The 21,138-nt window shown below is 27.6% G+C and overlaps 2 protein-coding genes across 3 annotated transcripts; one reads left to right on the forward strand and one right to left on the reverse strand.

Moving 5' to 3' along the window:
* The first annotated feature begins 3,994 nt into the window (after positions 1-3,994).
* On the forward strand, positions 3,995-5,488 carry LOC116779272 (asparagine-rich protein-like). 2 transcript variants are annotated; one of them, XM_032673543.2, is made up of 4 exons: positions 3,995-4,107; positions 4,189-4,696; positions 4,817-4,944; positions 5,273-5,488. In XM_032673543.2, exons 1-4 carry the CDS (start codon positions 4,080-4,082, stop codon positions 5,401-5,403), a joined length of 795 nt encoding a protein of 264 aa, XP_032529434.2. In that variant the 5' UTR covers positions 3,995-4,079; the 3' UTR covers positions 5,404-5,488. The 2 variants fall into 2 exon arrangements, with proteins under 2 accessions (XP_032529434.2, XP_032529433.2); XM_032673542.2 differs by having other exon boundaries at positions 3,997-4,107; positions 4,817-4,971.
* A 106-nt stretch (positions 5,489-5,594) lies between these two features.
* Positions 5,595-20,398, reverse strand: LOC116779204 (uncharacterized). Its single transcript, XM_032673403.2, has 5 exons — positions 20,168-20,398; positions 12,316-12,482; positions 10,119-10,252; positions 8,683-8,865; positions 5,595-7,855 (listed from the first exon to the last, which is right to left on the reverse strand). The coding sequence occupies exons 1-5, from the start codon at positions 20,228-20,230 to the stop codon at positions 7,737-7,739; spliced, it is 666 nt and encodes a 221-aa protein (XP_032529294.1). The 5' UTR covers positions 20,231-20,398; the 3' UTR covers positions 5,595-7,736.
* Positions 20,399-21,138: the final 740 nt, after the last annotated feature.

Below are 21,138 nucleotides of genomic sequence, written 5' to 3' on the forward strand. Positions count from 1 at the left end.
TGTTCATTTTTTACAGTTTTTAGGAATAATTCCTGTTTTATATAAAAAAATAAAACTAAAATGCATTGTAGAAATTAATTTTCTTTTCAAACGAAATTTTATCCAAATCTGCGAACTTTTAAAGATTTAAGGAAAGAAAGAGTTATAGTATTTAGTATCTATTTATGACTGTCAACATTAAAAATATAACTAACCTGTTCTTTTTAAGGTTATAAATAACATATCAATACTCATTTTAATGTAGATTTGAAATATAAACTTGATAATAAAAATACAATTGCTTCATTATAATGCACTCGATAATATGAAAATTAATTTTAAAGTACTATGAAAATGTATAAAATTACCCGACAGTCTATATATGTATATTATTTTAAAATTTAAAGAGTCATAGAATTCATAAAGGTCAAATGTAAACAATGTTCTTTTCAATTGGTCTGAAATGAAATGCGAATGTCCGTTTCAGCTTCTACAGCTTAAGATTTACTATCTTGGTTTGATATAAATTTATTATGATATATATTATATTGTATATGAAAATCCATGAGAAAACAAAATAATAACCGGCTTTACAAAACAAAACAATATGAACATATCTCTTGTTTATAGAAGGAAAAGCGATCGGGAGTTTTAATTGAACCGTTCATATAAATGGTAAAGTTATTGAAATGTAATATTTGATAACCTGAATGTATTTGTACATTTTTATTAAAGCTATTAATATGAATGATTTTACACATAATTATTTCAAAGAATTTCTACATATCAAGTGTTTTAAACTAGTTCACAATGCGTTTATTATGTGATTAGATTTAATTATTACATACTGTTTTTCTTGTTCAGAACCAGTTATAAAAATATTTAAATAAAATAATTTAAACAGAAAATAATAGGGATATATTGATTGGATTTACAACTTGGTTAATTCTTAAACATATTAATTTTTGAATTGTATTTCATATGGTTTAAAGTGGCTTAGAAGTTATTAACAAGTTCTACAGGACTTGGTCTAGTCTAGAGTGATTAATTCAGTCATGCAATCTTTGAAATTGAATCTCTGAGGATCAGTTATAAAGCAGTATATAAGTTACCTTTTTAATAATTTGTCCTACTTTCAAATATTTGTTAAGAAGGTATTTTGTAAGAAACAATCATCACACATTTACAACTTAAAAATTACGTAATATATTTTTCTTATTGCTGCCTTGTTGGATTTATTTCAGAAATAAGACTAGGAAAATAGATCGTTTAGTTTTAAGATCTTTTCCGTCTAGGCTATTTTTGACATAATATTTTTATAAAAATAAAAGGACTTTCTTACACCATTCATTCTATCATCACGGGACTAGCACATAATTTTGTTAAGAACTGAAATGTTTAGCAATATGTCTTCTATAGTGTGATAAAATGTATATATATAAAATGTAACATACTTTATGTATTGTAACTTTTACAAATAACAACTTAATAGTCTTAATTATATCTTTAAATTAAATAAACAACAACGGAATCGGTCAATCACTACAAACAACACAGACAAATACAACCACTATTTTGCATCAGGGCTTAAAAATGTTTTATAAATAATGTAAGTCACAAGATAATGATTTGATGCTAGTTATACTTAGTTATTAATTATAGCGTAGATCCTGAATGTGCTTTATTATTTGAGTTGCATCATCGTAAGACTCGTTAGCTCAGTGGGTTAGAGCGCCGATATACAGGTTTACTTGACTATCGGAGGGCGGAGGTTCAAATCCTTCACGAGTCAGTTCCTTTTACTGTTTTCATTTTACCTTTTATGTGTAAAAGTATAAAACTGAATGAAAACTGAAATTGTTTTAGAACTCTAAAAAATATTCTATATTTATAATTCTCTCTGTAAATCTTAAGAATTTTTTTTGTAACTTCCGAGACGAAAGGAAATGATTCATTACTGTAATTATTCGTAGCTATTCAATATTATCTCTTTTAGTGTCCATTTTAACCACCTTATAATAAGACTCGTTAGCTCAGTAGGTTAGAGCGCCAATATACCAATTTACTTGACCATCGGAGGGCGGAGGTTGAAATCCTTCACGAGTCAGAATTATTTTATATTCATTCTAATTCTCATATATTAAAACTAAGGAGTAACGGAAATTTAAAATAGGTATCTAAAATTGTGCTTAAATATAAGGGTTACAAAAATTTGGTGCGCTTAGTTTTAAATTATATTTATTTTGCTATCATAGTAAGTGCTTCTAGTTTATGAAAGTGGCATTATCTTCATCTATTATACTCGTATAATATAATCTCTGTTTGTCTGCATAAAGACCTTTTATCCCATCCCATTAAGGCGATCGTCGTTAAAATCAAATACCCCTGAAAATGAAACCTAATTTTTCTCCCCTAAAAGTTTCAGTACCGTCCAATTTATTACAAATACGTACTTAATAATGACGACAAATATCTGAAATAAATGGAATAAATGCATGGTAAAAATGTAGTTTAAAATTCGAACCAATATTATTTCCAAAAAAAAAACACACAGAAAAACGTGTTCCTGCAATAATTAACATGAGTGTTTAAATCATTTATGCAAAGAAGAAATAAGTTTGTGAATAAACATAGCCTTTTTTATCTTAATACTAGGACTTCATTTCCTTTTCAATTTAACTTTCCATTTCAAGAATCAGTTGGTTTAAAAGCAATCGTAAATTAACTTCATTAAATCAGGCTTCACAATCGATATCAATTTTCGCTTCCTTTCACGGGCGAGCACCTACATTTAATTTTTTCCTGTTGATTCCTTATCGAAAAAATATAGAATCTTTCTATTGAAATATAAGTATTATATACAAATTAATAGGTAGATTTTAATAGTACATGTTTTGAAATTCGTTCTGCGCTGCGTTATTTTGAAGAAAATATAACGCGAAGCTTTAGTGTCTTCTATAAATAATATCCTGCATAATAAAGAAGAAAACTGTAATAAATCTGTAAAGTTCACGCCATTTTTATATAAATATTTCTTTGATGTTTAAATTTATTTTCGTCTCTATTAAAGATGTGGAAAGTTTAATAGACTTTTCAATGTTTTTTTTTTATTAGCAAACAACATTAGCACGTGACTGTTTATACACAAATACCCTGTTGAAGAAATGAAATATTATAAATTAAAATTAATGAAGAATTATATTTTTTTTATACTAAAAATATTTTTGGAGGATGTGTTAGAGAAATGTGAATCAATTTAAAAGTATTTTCCTTATATTTTAAATGTTTCTAAAATAAAAATAATGGTTTTTCATAGTTAGTATCAAGAAGAAAAATAATCTGGAAAATTTATCAAACTTATAACGAGTCACTTGAAAAGAAAACTTATTACATTGCTGAGGTCGTGTTTTATATTGATCTGAATAATTTGAAAATTTTGTTTTAGAATCAAGCGATTGCTTAAAATATATTAAAATGGAAATAAAAATGACACGTATGTATATAACGCGTAAGATTTCATAAAAATATGTTATAATAACTATCCAGCTATCTTTTTATCTTTTTATTAGTCTCAGACTAAAGATATTTTTCTTTTTCAAGTTTATTATTTTAATTATATGTTTTAACTAGAAAAAAAAATAATTTAATGGTAATATGGTTTTTTATACTACACTCAATATAATTACAGCGATGCTATTATTTATAACCCGGTTTATGGACCTGAGTCCGTTTGAATCAACATAATCTGGAAGCTCTTTTATTATACTTTCAGGTCATAATTTATTTTTCTAGTTATTCAAATCCGTCCATTCGTTTCATAGTGAGCAAAAAACCTCACTCTAGTATTTGAAACATTTTTTATTCATACAAAATGTTTGTACCACAACTTTCTGCCATGGTCCTTTGGGTGCAGAGTTCACGTGACAAATTAATAACACCAGTGTTCATTGCGGCATAAAATATTAACAGCTTATAAAGCAATGAATTTTCAGAAACCTGATAAGGGAAATGAAACTGAAAATGAGCGTGAAAACTGTGTATTAATTTCGATAAGAATTTAGTGCTCCTGAATATATTGTTATAGTTTGGCAACTTTAGTAATGTCTACACTTGTACTTTCTACTGTCGGTAAGTATTGGTAACATTTACTTATATAAATTTTTTGACCGTTTTCAATTCTCCATAATTATATAAGTCTATATATTGTAGGAATAGTTGTAGCAATTATTTCACATTCAATAGGACTACAACTTAAAAATAATTTTAATGATGCCATTAATTGGTTCATCAATCCTGATATAGATCGAAATTTAAATAATAATAATAAAATGCATCATCGTTACAATTATGATAAGAGATCGCAAAATTTTCCCATAAAACATGAGAAACTTCACGAATATACGGATAAAAATATTCTGAGTTATAACAATGAGATACAATTTAATGGAGAAGATAATCGGAACTATGATGCACAAAATGATGCTATACAGGCAAATTCTTTGGAGGTCCCAAATAAATACATCTCAGTTAAATCAACGTTGCTAAATTATCCGCCAATGAAAAGGAAACCAAATTATCTATTGAAAAGAGGAAACGGCGCTAACAATTTGTATAAAGACGTCAGCAATAACGACCTTACCGACTATTCTAAGATTTACTTAGTCCTCGATCCAGATGCTAATCTGGGAAAGACAGATGTTAGGGATATAAGCAAATTGTGAGTTAATTTTAATAACAAGATTTAAAATTGTTTTATTTCATTAAATTGTATATGTGAAAATAATGTTTGAGTTATATTTTCTAATCATATTTATTTTAATCTATTTCGAAATTTAAGACTATCTTCTATGTTGACAAAATTTAATATTAACAATAATCCGCCTACGATGGACAGTCTTAAGAGACCGCGTTACAAAGGATTTCTATTAGGAGACAACCGGAGAAGGATTAGAGAATCCAATGAAAGTAAGAAATCTAATTCATTGTCAAACCGTAAGTACCTTTCGAGTTCGTGTAACGTAAAGCTAAGCCTATAAAGCAGAATCGTAACACAGATGTAATTAAATTGAAATTTTGGAATTAATATTTAGGAACATTAATTAAAAAGATAATCATTTACTTGATACTATATTATAATTTCATTCTAATTTTACACAATTTGGTATTGAAAAATGGAGACGATTTAAGAATTTCAATACTAATTATAATTTCCCTTGTTTAAAGGCGCTTAGAAATAATTAATTCCACTGTAACATATAATAAGTTAAGAGATAGTCATAGTAATTTTTCACAGAATTCATTCCGAAAGATTCATTGGAGCATGAACATAAACCCAAGCGTTCTAGAAGCGAGTATTCTGGTGCAAGGGGACGCACAGGCATACCTTATGTACGACACAGGGGAGATGTGTATGAAAGGGAATAATTATTCAGTTTCTGTTTAATATTTAATGTCTAAAACATAATTTTTTGACTATTATAGAATTTAAATAAAAAAATTATGTAATTCAGGCTTTTTTTTCACATCAACTTATGTATTACGTGTTCATTAGATTGCTTTTTTGTTTAGACTATGTGATAACCCACCATAACGGCAATCACTCAAGCAGATTTTTTTGTTCACAAATAGTAGTGTTGTGTATTGTTGCATCAGCTGTCCTACATTTCCGATTCCTCGAAGTAAAAGTTCTCCAGTTTTTAATTTCCCCAAGTTTTCGGAGCCCTTTTGCATCTATACAAATTTGAATGGGGAAGCTTTCTAGAGTTGAAGAAATATCGAACAGGATTAAAATAAAACTATGTTCGTGTTTTGCTAATTTTTATTTTCTATTTATTTAAGAGTATATCACAGTCATCACTTTAATAAGTGTGTCAATATATGTAAATAAGTATAGTTACTCCTGTATTATAATTAGGTAATATATAAATCAAGTCTAATAATTTAATAAAAATGTTGACTAGACGTATGCAATGAAAGTCGTAAACAAACGTCGTGAGACTAGGTGAATGGTGCAATATCAAATATTCCCCACCGGAATCTAACTACTGTGTAATCTAATCTATATAAAGCAGCTTTTATTCTGTATCTTTTTATGAATAAATAGCATTTTTTAGTTAAAATATTATAATATTATATTAGTAATAATTTTACATTTTCGTGAATATATTGAATATTTTAAAATATTTCCTTATAAAATATGTGAATGATCTAATCCGCAGCTATTAGAAGCTATCTGAATTATAAGAATTATAATAATATTATAGTGACAAACCCTTACAACCAATAAATATTCTGGGATCTAAAAGATAATTGACTAAATATTCTATGCCATAATTTCATAAATCTGACTAGGCCCGACATTAAATGCTAAATATCTTACAGATGAAGGAAATGTTCTTAATACTAGCGATAGTTGGAATAATATTTTTGGTATAATATAAATATTATAATATAATATTCTCGGTATAATATAAATACTAAACAAATCAATTTTACGAACATCACATAAATATTTTCATAATATATTTGATCGTTTCATAGAAACAAAATCTTATTCTATTTTATTATAACGAGTCGAAATCGAGACAGATCCGTAAGTGAAGATAAATTTTATTTTAATCAACGTTACAGATCAAGATTATAATTAAATGAGAGCGTTAGGATGTATAAGAACTTCGTACAGTCTTTGATTTTTATTTATATAAAGTATTTTATGTCTGTGCTAATAAATACAGGATGTTCAATACGAGGCATTCTTTAAGTTGAATTAAAGCAGTTAGAGTGGTTTTAACTAAACAGTGTATTGTTTTGTTTTTGAACTGAGTTTGCTTGAATTTAAAAGTTTATTGTTGGGTAAATTGGATTGGTAGTCTATTTGACATTTGATAATTAAAAAGGTTTTACTTATAACTAACGAGATCATAACAAATTATTAAATTTGGCATTGGAAGACGAGAGAAATATTACTTGAAATATATTTCTGAATATTTTTTTTTGATATTTAATTAAAGTGGTAAAAATTATTTAAAAATTAACAATTATATTGAAGAATAGTCAAAGTCTGTGATGGTGTAAATGTAGTCGAAAATTAATAAAATATGAGACTTACATACTAAATGCTGTTTAATTAATGTTAATTTACCTTTGTTATTATGTATTTCTTTCAAACCAAATCGTATATTTCCTGGCAAGATCATGTAGAAGTTTGGCTAAAGTAGTAAAACCAATAACCAGACGTGACAACACTTACAGAATAAAATTATTGTTATAATTATTATGTTATAAATTTTATAGATCAAAATCGAAGATAATGTTAGAATTTTAGTGTGTTAAATAATAACTATACTTATGCTACCGATACCGAGACTAACAACTAATTTGAAACTAAATTTTTGTTCTCTGCCGAACGTAGGTAAAGTCTATTTACTTAAGAGCAATTGTTCCCACTCCAGGCATTTCACAATATGTCTTTTAAAATAAGTATATTGCGTCTTACATACATATAGGTACTTTGATATTTTAATTGAATTAGCATAATACATTTCTCACGGTTTCTTCCTAGCCAATAGCAATCTAATGGACCCTTTCATTTCTACAATTCATATAATATATTACTAAATTTACTTTATATTAATATCGCGTTCACTTACAGTTTATGAACACTTGGAGTTTTTTTATTGTTTCACTGGTGTTTTGATTTAAAAGTCTTTTCATATGTTTTAATCTGTGTTTCGCCTTGTTGGCGATTCACGTCACCCTCAAAGGTAGTTGGGGCGCGACATACAGCAGAGAACGCCCATGCCTTTGTAGAGAGATCCTCTCCGCTTGTTTCGCCATAGACCATTTGTGTCATCTCCCTTTAGTGCTACGTTGGTTTCTGTAATACAATCATTAAGTGAACAACTAGATTTTGTATTCAAGACCAATATTTTCTATCATTCTAAGAACTGAAGCTACAATCTACCTGTAAAGTAAACTATTGTCATATGGAGTTACATGCGACAGAAATTTTTGTTTTTTCATCTCAAGTTTTTAAACAATATACAATTTATATTTGTTGCTTCTAGAATTAAGGAAGTCTATTTTTTTAGTTCTATATTATTTTTGATAACAGTGAATTAAGAAATGTACTCCGGAATAAGGAAAGAAATAATAGCAATTGCTTTCGTGACAAAAGTTATATCTTGTTATTTTTTTGTACATTTTTCAGTTTATTTCGTATGAATAAGAATATATCATACTTATGGCAATCTAATATTTATGTAATACAGCTCTGGAAAATACATCGCTGCTTATATTTATACATTTCCTTTCGTAAAATAATCGAAGTATCAGAATAATATGTAAATATGTGTGCGAGGAGCTGAAATAAAAGAATATTGTATTCTTATTCCGATGTAGTTTATTCGTAATATTCGAAAAGCGAATATGAGCGAGAAGAATTTATTATAATATTATAATATTCCTGGGAATCTTTAAAAGAATTTATTTATATATATACTATATACATAAGAAACTATATAAATAAGAATTTATATACTTCTGTATACATACAATCAAAAGTCAATTATATTATGCCATGCCATATAGTCATAGCTATTGAATGTATATAAGGGTAAATAGATTTTTTATGTTATGTGCAAGTTGTGTATAATCTATTATTAGAATAATAAAAGTATAAACTGTTATGTAAAAATTGTATACCTAAATGGTTAAGATTTTCATGTTGTGGTAGATATTCCTGGATGTCGCTGACGATTCTGTTTATATCCTGTGTGTCTTTAGCGATGCTGCAAAGCTCTTCTTGGTTGAAGTCTGGAGTGATTTGTTTGCACAGCAAAATCTGACTAATGACGTTCCCAAAATTCGAAGGGCCAGCGCGATTTTCTAAAAGAATTTAATGTATTGAGTCGGCAAATTAACTATATTAGGAATACTTAAGCAAAACCTAGAACTTTTCCACATTGTTTTTTGGGAAAGTAAATTATAAAAATTTCTTATGATACCTTTTAATTAAAATTTTACTGTTGAACTAAAGTTAAAAGTTTAATAATCTTATATTTACACAAGCTATATTTAGTTACATTTTAATTTTCAATCAATTGAAAGAAACTTACAAGACTTTCGGCTTATTTAAGTGAACAAGTATCAAGTGCACTCGAAATACATAAAAAATATATTTAAATTACGGTTAATCGCTAACTCCAGGATACAATGCAAACAACAACAAACAAATTTATTTATTCTATTAAAATATTTAGTTTAGAATTGTTTCTATTATAAAATGTTTAAAATATTTTATAATCTCTTTGATCATAATTCTGATAATAATTCTTATTCTTTTAATAATCTTGAATTAATTGAAATTATATCAATTGTCCTCAATTTATTTATTATACATATTTAAAAATAGTGAAATAGGTATTCGTATCCGGTTTGACAGTTGAGTGGCGAGAGAGATAAAAAATGTCCCATATTCATTTTTTGGAAAACAAAGCAACAATGCTGCTCTGTTACCCTCGGAGAAATAAAACCGTAATTCATATTCCAAGTATTGAATGTTGGTTGGAAATCTTAGTTCATGTAAGATGTTTTTAATGAATTCCGAAAATTCATGAGGAGCTATTGGTTATGAAAAAAATGAAAGTGATGTGCTTGGATGCCAAAATAATTACAATATTTTTTTTTGCAATCTACTAATAAAACAACAAGACAGTCATGGGATTACTATAAATATTCTTATATAATATATAAAAAATCAATAAAGAAAAGAAATATTTTTATATGTATTAAAACGAAAGTATTTTTGTCATTATTAGCTTCAATAAATTAAATTTAAATCCACTTATTTCACCGCTCATTGATCTTTCTGTCCTCCGATGAAATGTGTTTTTTCTAATAATAAAGAACAACTTCTCAGTATTGAACTGAGTTTTGTGATGAATTAAGAAAATAAACAGACTGAAGTTTAAAGACGGCATTGTTTTTGAAAAGAATAATTGTTAGCAGATTATTTAAGTATTGCAAATTAATATTTCTAAATGGGTTTATGTTACACGTGCATCTAAAAAGCTCTTTCATAAAAAAATCCATTAGCTTAGTTTTAGCAACTGGAATAGAAATGAAATTGATATTCGTACCATAATATGACGTCATGTCCATAGGTACAAGTTGCACTAGGCGGTGGCATTTAGCGAGTTCACGGAGAAGTAGTTGTGACATGAAGTAGAGGAGAACCAGCTGAGGTTGATCTGAGCAGCCTTCACTTGTTGATCTGTGGAATAAGTTTGTTTTAGTCCAACAATACTACAATATTGAAATGTTTTTATGAATTTCCGGCTATATTTATTAATATTTTAAATCAAAATATGCGTCATATATTTTACATTAGGCAAATATCTCTATTCTTTATTGTAGAAATAAAGTAAGACGTGATGTTTAGAAAGAAAGAGAAAATATAAAAATATCTATGACAAAATGCGAATGTTAATCAATCAAGCTGTCGAGTTTTCCGCCTATAAACTTTAGTGCGCTCTCCGATTTCGGAGGTTCGTTAATTCCCACCTTCATTTACTTCTTAGCGATTTCTATTCTCTTCTTAACAATGCTGTCTTATAACTTCTTTATACATTGTTACAAACAAGCATTTAAAAGATAGCTCTAATGAGAAAAGTTCAATTTCTTCAACATTACTGCAGTGTTAATGAAATTAGTTTTTAAGTAGATTATATTACTATGAAAACTCAATTGTTTCATTTCTTTAGAATTTGTGAATATAAAGGTTTTATTCACTTGACCAGTTGGCTCAGTTTTGGTAAGTGATTGTTAAACTTAACTCGAAATAAGCTATTAGAGCAGTTTATCTACCTTTTTTATGTGAATTACTAAAATGCTTTTACCGCAGTGATTCAATCTTTGTTATATGAAGATCAAAGAAAAACAAGCCTTTTTAAATTCAAATTAATGCGCATTTAACAAAACCTTGGAATATATTATGACTATATTGGTCTCGAGTCCCATTATTACTCTAATTATACACTTTGGCGATCACATATTTGACAATGTTACGAATTCTTGTATTTACTAACATTTAATAGCAACTTAACCACGAATACTATCGGAGTATATTTGTTTCTTACAAATGTTTGATTTATTTTCTAATTAAAATAGAAAAGAAAAACAAGGCATTATTTAAAATATAAAAGTACTGGAAAATCATTGAATGAAAAAAAAAATATTATTTCGACATCACAATATAATAGAAAGTAGGCAATTATATCGTGAATCTCCAAAATAAAGAAGATCGAAGATTAACTTAAAACACTGGAGCGAATTCCATGCACGTCTCATAACTTTAATACGTTTATAACAGAAATTAAAATGATTTTGGTGAACTTTAAACTGTTATGTTTTAAACAGAACATTGTAATGATAAATTAAGCTGAATGACATGTTTAACGAATAGTGTTTAATAATTCCATTTGTATTGTTTTGGAATAACATTAATCTATCCGGACCGCTTCACGAATGCTTCCAATGTTCTCATTTACCTGAGTTGTGAAGCCTATTATATTTAGCCTACATGTTTATTTGTTATTGTCATTATTATTTTATTGCTCAATGCCAGCTGTGTTTGTTTATTTCAAAAGGATGACATATATAAATATTTTATAACGTGACATTTCCCTGAACCGAAATCGTCATTAAAAATTAAAAATGATAGCATTCTCGCATAAAAAATTTGTTGTTTGTAGATTCATGTTCACTCGACTTACAACATGATTAACGTTTTTCATTCATATAGCGACTTTTTATTATTTATAAGGATTCATAAATGAGTTACTCGCAACCGATGTTAAGCTTATATTAGGTTTTACTAATAAAAAAATAAATTAAAAAGCGTTTTTTTTTTGTAAAACAATTAAGGGACTTTTATACTTTAGCACACAACAGACAAAGCGTATTCGTGCAACAATTGTGCAGATACACACCCTGAAAATATACGGATTAAGACAACATAAACACCATTTAAATACATTTTTTTTAGGTAAATTTTAAATATACATTTTTAAATATAAGTTTTATTTGTTTCTGGATTAATTAATATTAAATCTAGAAACAAATAAAACTTCCATTGATTAGTTTTTTACTCTGTCGTCTTTTATTTCACAGCATTTTTCAGACATTTATTTAATAGTCCTTAACTTTTTATATTAGATTTTATATTAGATATATTAGATTAGATTAGATTAGATTTTTTATAAAAAGCTACATTTAAAGTTATTGACATTAAAACAGATAATTTTTCATGTTTGAAAAATTACAATAAATACATACTTTTTGCAGGTTGGCAGGACCAGCTGGCTGGTTTGCTTGGTTGCCTCCACGCAGGTTCTTCGCAGTCTGCGTACACGTTCTCGGAGTTCAGGACAGTCATGTGGCTGTCCGATGTGGATAAGCAGGTCACGGAACAGCGCCAGTTGCACGTTGATTTCCGCAATCAGCTGGATAAATGGTTTATATATAATGCAGTCACTAACGTGTAGCACGTTCAGTCATCATAATTACTTCTAGTATTGTAATTAAATCTAACCTTGATGATACATTCTATATAATTTTCTTGAACATCAGTTTTCTTAATAAAAGATTAGTTGTAACCTGAACCCAAGACGAATTTTCTTAATAATTATTAAAAATACAATATAGAGGATATTGTATTTTTAATAATTATTAATATCGAAAACTGGTTAATTCACACAATTTCAATGTTTTATACGGTTCCTACATATTTGAAACTTTCCAAATAACATAATATGGGACAAGGGAAACTTAGCTAACTACAAATGGCCTCCTAACAATGAAAATTTATCGGGCTTTGTGATAGCTCTTCTAAGCGTCTAAGCATAGCTATTTCTCTATGTAAAATCAAACAATTAATATTTTATGAAATCAAATAATATGTACTAAATAATTGTAAACACTGTATGAAAATTAACTAGGTTTTTTATTTTTGGATTTTAATAACTGGAGTTCTTGAAAGTAAATAAAAAATAATTTACAAAAACGTTGTCCGACCTTTTAAAAAACTACATGAAAATTGTTTTCTGAAAACTAAGAATATTCTACGTTATTTTACGGTCTTTAAAATTTTTATATCAGAAATATTTTATATAGTTTGAAATAACAAATAAAAATTAATTGCGATGTGATTTTTTGAACACACAATCCAATTCCATCCTTTTTTCCATGTATCGAAACTTAAATCTAGATTATTCGTTTAGAATATTACCATTTTGTTTTTCATTTTATATTAATATTCAGAAAATGCTTATTATAATAAATCAATATCGGACAGAATATCTTTACCATTTTGTTTTTCATTTTATATTAATATTCAGAAAATGATTATTATAATCGTAAATCAATATTGGATAGAATATCTTGGTGTACATAGTAATTTTAATCTGCTCATTAGAGTAAAGATTCCAAAATTGATACTGACATTCTGATGATAGACACCTTAAAACTGTAAGGTAGAATATTTATTTAAGTCATTGATATAAATATACAAAACCCTGGAGCACGTACAAAAATGATTAAGGATAAAAATCTGGCACGGTTTCTGTTTCGAGCCTTTGGCACCGCCATTTTAGCTTTGGCTGCTCTGCCAAGGGCATTTCAATTTACCCCTAATACTAGGTGGGCTGTATGATATACTATTATACTATATTGTATTTCTACATGAAATGGAATAATAAAAAAAATAACGTTTTGCAATAAAACATCATTTTTTCTTATATATTTATGAGTCTGTAAAACTTTATAGGAGTTGCAGTTTTCATTGTCGCAAATTTAAAAATTGCAATTAGTAAGTGATATTGGACATTTTCAATGAATTAAGTGATGATGATGATGATCAACGCACAGCTTTTATTATAATTTCATGTTTATTTTTATATAATGAAAAATTTAATCACAATTTACAATAAAATACACAGGATCTATTTAATAATAAATTTATACATTACTAAATACTCAAATATGTGTATTACCAAGTGTATAAGTGTAAGTGACACTCAATATAAGTTATTGATTGTACATTTTCAATTCAACGACAATGATGACTAATAGCTAAATTTAAGATAACATTAGTTTCCCTAGCATGATTTAGGATGACATTTTATTTTGGGAATCGTTCTCACAGAAACTCGCCCAGTATACATTGCCGAACTTTTACCCAGTACAACTATTAAGATCTTAAATGAGAAAACTTCTTAGACGAAATTTGTTTTATTTTAGATCTGCCTTAGGAGGAACTGGCTTTAAGGAACTACTTGTAACTTTATATTTATTGTCTGTTGTTTAATCCGAAGATCTAATCTTAATTCAGAGACAAGTAATTAAACGACGGTGTTGATGAATGTTTTAACAAGTATTATACTACATATGATAATGTTAAGTAGGTATTCTGTGATAATATTACATTTTTTATGATAACTTAACCAAAATTTTTAACTAAAATTATTTATAAGTCCATGACATATTTTTGAAAAATTTACGCTTAAGGTTTTCATTGAAGTTATTATATATGTTTTTTATAAATAACAATCAAAGCACTCGTACTGTTTTATTTAGTCGCTTAAATTAATAATGTAGTATTAAAGCTCTGTGATTCTTAAATTCAGTTTTTACTCACAAATTATACCTCGCATTTATTAATTAGCTTCATACGCGCGAAACTCGACTGACCCCGATTACTTATTTCTGTGTGTTAATTAAAACTTAAATATTCCAAAAGCTAACGCTACATTATAATAAACATGTGAACGCAAAGGAATGGGATTAGATTAAAAAAAACGTAAAGAAAATGATGTGTGAAAATTCTTTCTTCATAATTAAATAATCAAGAAAGATGAAAATTATGTGAAAATATTATGTATAAAAATATAGCTCTTTAACATGAGTTTAGAATACAGACTAAGCACATCGTAGGCTGTATACCAAATTAATTTTTAGAATGTTCTAAACTTTTTGTACCGACGACCCTCAGCTTGCGGTAAATTGAGTGCCGTGTGCTAATTTATCACAATTTTTCCTCTTTTATAGTCATCTCGGACCTTGTAAGCAGAATTTTATAAGTCATATACTCTGTATATATTTTCATGAAAATTTTCATAATAAGTAAAAGCTTATTTAGAATTTTATTGTTGTGGGAGCAAAAATATAAAAAATATGAATACAGTTGTTTAGATGCGTGAGTTTATTGTTTCTTCAGTTCTTATAGAAAGTATGTTTTATGTCTGAGTAACTGATTATAATTTACTTATATTTTATCTTTTCGTAAGAAAAGTTCAGAGAAAAAAAACGTACGTTTAATATGAATTGTTTAATTTGTGTGAAATCTTATATTTAGTTAGATAAAGGCTTATATGAGGTACCTTCATGTCCCTTAATTTTCGAATGCGAATATGAAGTGTGAGATAAAATATAGTTTTTATATTTTTTCTACATTCATATTTTAGTAAAGATAAATAAATTTTAAAAATAAACTTTTGTATATTTAAAGAAATTTTTGTTTTTATTTCAATAGGCGATTAGATAAAGGACCGAAAATAAAAACTAAATTATGATTGCTAGCCTCATTTATCACTGTGTCACCAGATCGCGTCCTCAAGTATTTCTCTGAAGGAAATGGCCTTTTTTGTTGAAAACTGTTCCATCTATGTCAATGCAAGGATACGTTTCCAGAGTAATAGAAATATTATCTAGGCCCTTGGAAATATGGTTGTCGATTTTTCACATCGTCTATTATGACTTGTGGATGGTCCTAGAAGGTGACGTATCGTAAAAACATTTTCAATTGAAGAAAAAGGTTATCAATAAAAATGTGTACTGTGTAATGTTGTGAATGCAAAAATAAAGTTGTAATATCATCTGATTTTATTCATTAAATAATTTTCTAACTTTTTATTTCTTGAAATGACATATATCATATTTTGTTCATTTTTATAAGTAGCTTTAGACTAAGATTTCCAGACTTCGGTTTTCTAAAGTAATGAATATAATTCAATAATATATGTTTCAAAGGTAACTGAACGATACATGTGTGTCGTTAAGATGTGCAATTATAGATCCTATCACCCCACACGAAGCCAAGGAAAGAGTACCTTTAATTTGTTAATTAGGAGTGACTTAATTTCACGTTCGTTATGCAAAATCTGAAGAAGAATTCAACCTCAATTTTTGAGGTATTTAGCGTAAAAGAAAATTTTCCTTTTCAAAGAAGACTAGACACTCACCCGAATACACAAATTTGAGTAAAATTTCCAATAAAGACACAATATCTATCCCTTTTTACGCTATTTTCAAAATTTAAGGTCACAACTTTTATTAGTGTTTGTTTAATATGAAGGTAAGATATACGTTACGATATTATTTTATGAAATAAAACTTAAGAACCAACCTCGGTAACAAGTCTGATTTAAGTTTCTGCTGTGCTTACGCCAACTTTATCTCTTTTCTGGAAAAATAAACTTCTCAAGGATGTTGCTATCGAATGTGAATTTGATTGATCTCTCTATAATATATCTTATTACTAAAAGCCTATACGAAAACGAAGTTTAATAACTAGAGAAGTCATTTTGATATAATTTGTTTAAAAATTATTTTAATGTTTGAATTCTTCAAGATTACTGATATATTTATATTTTTGATTTTGTGATTACTTAAAGAAGGGGAATGGATACGTTTAGGAAATAGTAAATATTTTTTTTAGTCTTGTCGGTAATTTTAAATGATATTTTATTTCATCAAGTTTTGTGAAAAGTGTAAAATGTAAAAGTATATGTTTAACTGTACTGTACGTATTTTTTTTTACTTTAGCTGTAAAATATATATAAATGCATCACAAACGTTTTTAAGCTTGCAAAGAAACATAATATTTGAACTCGTTACCCGGACGTGAAATGATGTCAAGTTAGCTGTGGTTGTCATAATTATAAAGTTCATGTGCCGAAAGCATTATCATAATTTTGCAAATTTCAGCATAAGTGGGCGTGATCACGTCACACAAGTAGAAACTCGGTTTGATTACAATAAAACATAAAGTCGTTCAAATTTTATCGTTGCGGAAAAAAAAAATATTACGTTTATGCGTACGAAAATATAAATTGTGTAATTGTTTTTGAAAATTATGACGTTGTTGAAGTAAACGAAAGTAAACTATATGGTGCCTTATTTATTGTAAATCAGTGTATTTAAATGTTTTACCGAAAAATGCTATTAATATTGTAATTGTTTTTTGCGTTTCATGGCATTTAATATTTTTTTATGTGCTGCTGTACAAGAATTCCAACTATTTATTTAGTTTTAATAAATACAATAAATTACTTTATGTGAATTTGATTTCTTTTACTTAGTTATTTTAAAAACGTTCCCCAGTTTTGGTATATTTTAAATAAACTGCTGGAACTCTTAAATTTTATACCTAACATTTTTTATGAATCCAATTTGCTCTGTGACTGCGACATTTTTTACTCGACATTCGGTGAATAAAATTTTAACCGACAATATAATGATATGCAAAAATACATATTTAATCAAGCCCAGACGTTATATTTTATTCAATCGACTATAATAGCCATTATGTGTAAAGCAATTAAAGTAGCGGTTTTCCTTCTCTTTAAATATTTTATTTCCATTAATGTTTTAAATTATTCTCTTCATAAACCGCTGACTCGTTTAAATCATTTAATGTACATGAACGAGCTCTTTTTTTTTTTCTATAACACGTAATTGCAACAACCGTGTACACGAACTTCATAAAAAAATGTTTTTAAAGCACGACACAAAAAAATACAGTGCCATATATATTATGAACTGATAATTATTACTCAAATATAATTGAAAACTAAAAAGGGAGTTATGTTTTAAATATCAATAAAAGTACTGCATCAATATCCTTAGATGATATGGATCCCGTTTAATGATTGCGTAATATATGTAGGTCTGTATTTTATCACTGATTATTATTATTGTTAACCAATATTCAGACAGAAGCATTGAAAATACAATCCAACATCAATGTGTACCAAATATTACAATTTTATTTTGCTTCAATGATAATTTATTTAACTGATTGTAAATTTTTATGTAGATTTTATAACACGCTCGTGAAATTGTATTTTTACGGTCATATTATAAAGGTGTCCTTTTCTTCGCTATATTATTTAATTATATCGTAGATTTTAGGAAAATTATTTGATATATAAATACATAAAAATGTACATCATTTCTATATCATTCAAATATTTTCTACAGTACAAAAAATATATCATAAACGTGTTTAATACTTTTTTTTATGTTTTATCCAAAGTATATAACATTAATATTAATACTTAGTTGTTTATTTTGATCTAATTTATATGGTTTAATTGAGTTTGGTGAAAAGTCATTTAACTTTAGCGGTTGCTTTGAGTAACTGAAATAGCAACAAAATTTATTGGAATCGATAGAAGTCGCAATTAAAATTCCATGCTGCATGCTGACTGACTGTCAAAAGGGAATTGCATGGCAAAATTGTTATAGGTTTCAGCGAGGGTACATGAAACGAAATGCAACATTGCCAGAGAAAGAAACGTCTACTATGAGAAGTCTGTTTACAATTTCGTAGTACGTTATATTTCAACTGAAGCATAATACTATATATTATTTCCTACAAATACTAAAATAATATTTTATTTTCATGTTTAGAATTATATTGGATTAACATCTTTTCAATTTTATAATTCAGCTTTATGTAATCTTGATCCATATTTCGGTGACAGCTAGGCACTTAAAACAAACCTTTATGTATTTAGACCAGAATTTTACCAAGGTGATGCTTACAGAAGGTATTAAAATATTTTTTAATTCAATTTAACTGTCAAACCTGATTTGGTTTCATATTCAAGAGATCAACAGATAGCATATATATAATTTTATTATTTTAGGTTCAGTTAAATCTAATACCAGTTATTTTAAAAATGACGTTAAAAATCTTATGGTACCTTATATTCATACTGAGTAAATTTACTCTAATATCAAGTTGTAACATTACTTTTTTTTTTTGCAATCTGTAGTAAGTTATTACAAACATATTTCATTGAATAAATAACTTTTCACATTGATCCATAATTCTCTACTATCAAGTGTCTATACCGATTTAGTACCACCGTCTCATAGAATATTAACAAAAAGTATTTATTAGAGAAGGCTATACTCCTAGAGATCTGCATATTTTTATTGTATAAAAACTCAGTTATTTTTGTTTTTATTTGGATAGTAGGTTAATATATAAATAATATACATTAATTATATTCTTAAATTGTTAAATTAAGTGTATATTCAGAATGAATTTTAAATTGAAATCGAAATAAAAGACAACTACATTTAATTAATTCAATAAACAATAGAGTTAAGATATTTTATAATGTAATGTTACAGACTTTATAACGTTCAATTGTTTTGTCATTCATGGCTGCTGAAGAAAGTATTTAAATTTTCGCGAATTATGAATAAATAAGCGCCAACGGACTAGATGACAAATTATAAAAGAGTGTTAAGTTGTTTAATTTACATTAAGAAAACTACAAGACAACAAAGAAATGAATGCATTCTTCACTTTTATTGCTGGTGCAAAATTTATTCTTTTAATATAACAAATATGTATATTCGTAGATATAATTCATTGTAAATATACATATTACAGACAAACGAAATAACAAATCTTGTTTAAAAAATCATAATAAAGCTAAAGTTTGATATAAATTACTTAGGCATATTGGTAAAATGCAAAGAAGATCCAAGTGGTATGAGTAAAACTTATATTAAAAAGTCACTTTTTTACGAGTAATAATGACATTTTTAGAATAAGCAGTAGACACAAAAATTGTCAACTCGCTTAAAATGTCTTTTAGCGTAGGCTGAGCTATTAAATTGTATTTATTTTTAATATATTTAAATTTATATTAAAAAAACACACATGAATTTTATCAACAGTAATTTCAGGTATAATACGCTACGCTACGACTGATTTTTACATATTAAATGTTGGAATCTGACAAAAAAAATTAAGTATTTATTATATGGCAACATTCTTGAGTCAGATCTTGGATGAAGTGATGATTATATTCTCATATACAGAACTTACCGAGTTCGCGGATTGTGGTTCTGGCTCGTGATGATACGACAAATGTCGCATTGGACCCGCCATGCCGAAACTAGAGCAGCCTCAATGTCGTTAACAGTTTAACTTCATGTACATCTATCATATTCTTAGCTCAAATCCATTGTATTCGAAATTTATGTTGTTAATTTTCAGTTTAAGCACTTAAAAATATTAAGGTAAAACTAACTGAGATTGATATTTTAATAATGATATTAATTTTCTAGAACGTCACAATATCTGCAAAACAAGAGGGTACCGTGAATTATTTTTCTACTCGGGACAGTAAATTCTTTTGCAAAAATGTCGTTATTCATTTTATTTCAAAGTTAAATTTAGTTTTATCATGAACACAACAAAAACCTAAGTCATTAAAATGTACAGTTAAAATTTCGGTTTTAGAAGCTGAATTTTTTAAAATTTTCAGACTCATTCAGCACCGACTGGAAATTAACAATGACGTTAGGAAAACCTCATTAGTGCTAATTGAGGTAACTTTAACCCGTTGTTTTTGAACGGTTAACCCGGGCATCTTGTCATAAGCAGATTAGGGCGATTTATCTAACTATAATTAATAAGGTATCTATAAGGATTAAGGTTCACTGTTTCCGAGCTTTCGAACACCTACTAATTCTGTAATTGTAATAGTCTTTGAGTAATGTAAGTATGGCGAAATATATTTTATATTTAGAAATTATGTCTGAGATAAACAACAAAAAGAATCCATAAAAGTTGAAGCTATATTGATATTGATTAATATTGTTATGATATATATTATATAGTAACAATATTAATTACCAAAACGTCAGCCGCGTCACGCCTTTAGCGTGTATTACGAGTGCCATGTGAGGAGCGGCACTTGACAAGCCGCGAGACAGGCTGGCATGGCCGCCAGCGCCCGACTGCCGACTAGCGACTGCTGCTAGCCTGCCGCCTACCGCTTGCCGCCTGCCCAC

The sequence above is a fragment of the Danaus plexippus genome, chromosome 6 (genome assembly GCF_018135715.1).
Source record: "Danaus plexippus chromosome 6, MEX_DaPlex, whole genome shotgun sequence".
NCBI classification, from domain to species: domain Eukaryota; kingdom Metazoa; phylum Arthropoda; class Insecta; order Lepidoptera; family Nymphalidae; genus Danaus; species Danaus plexippus.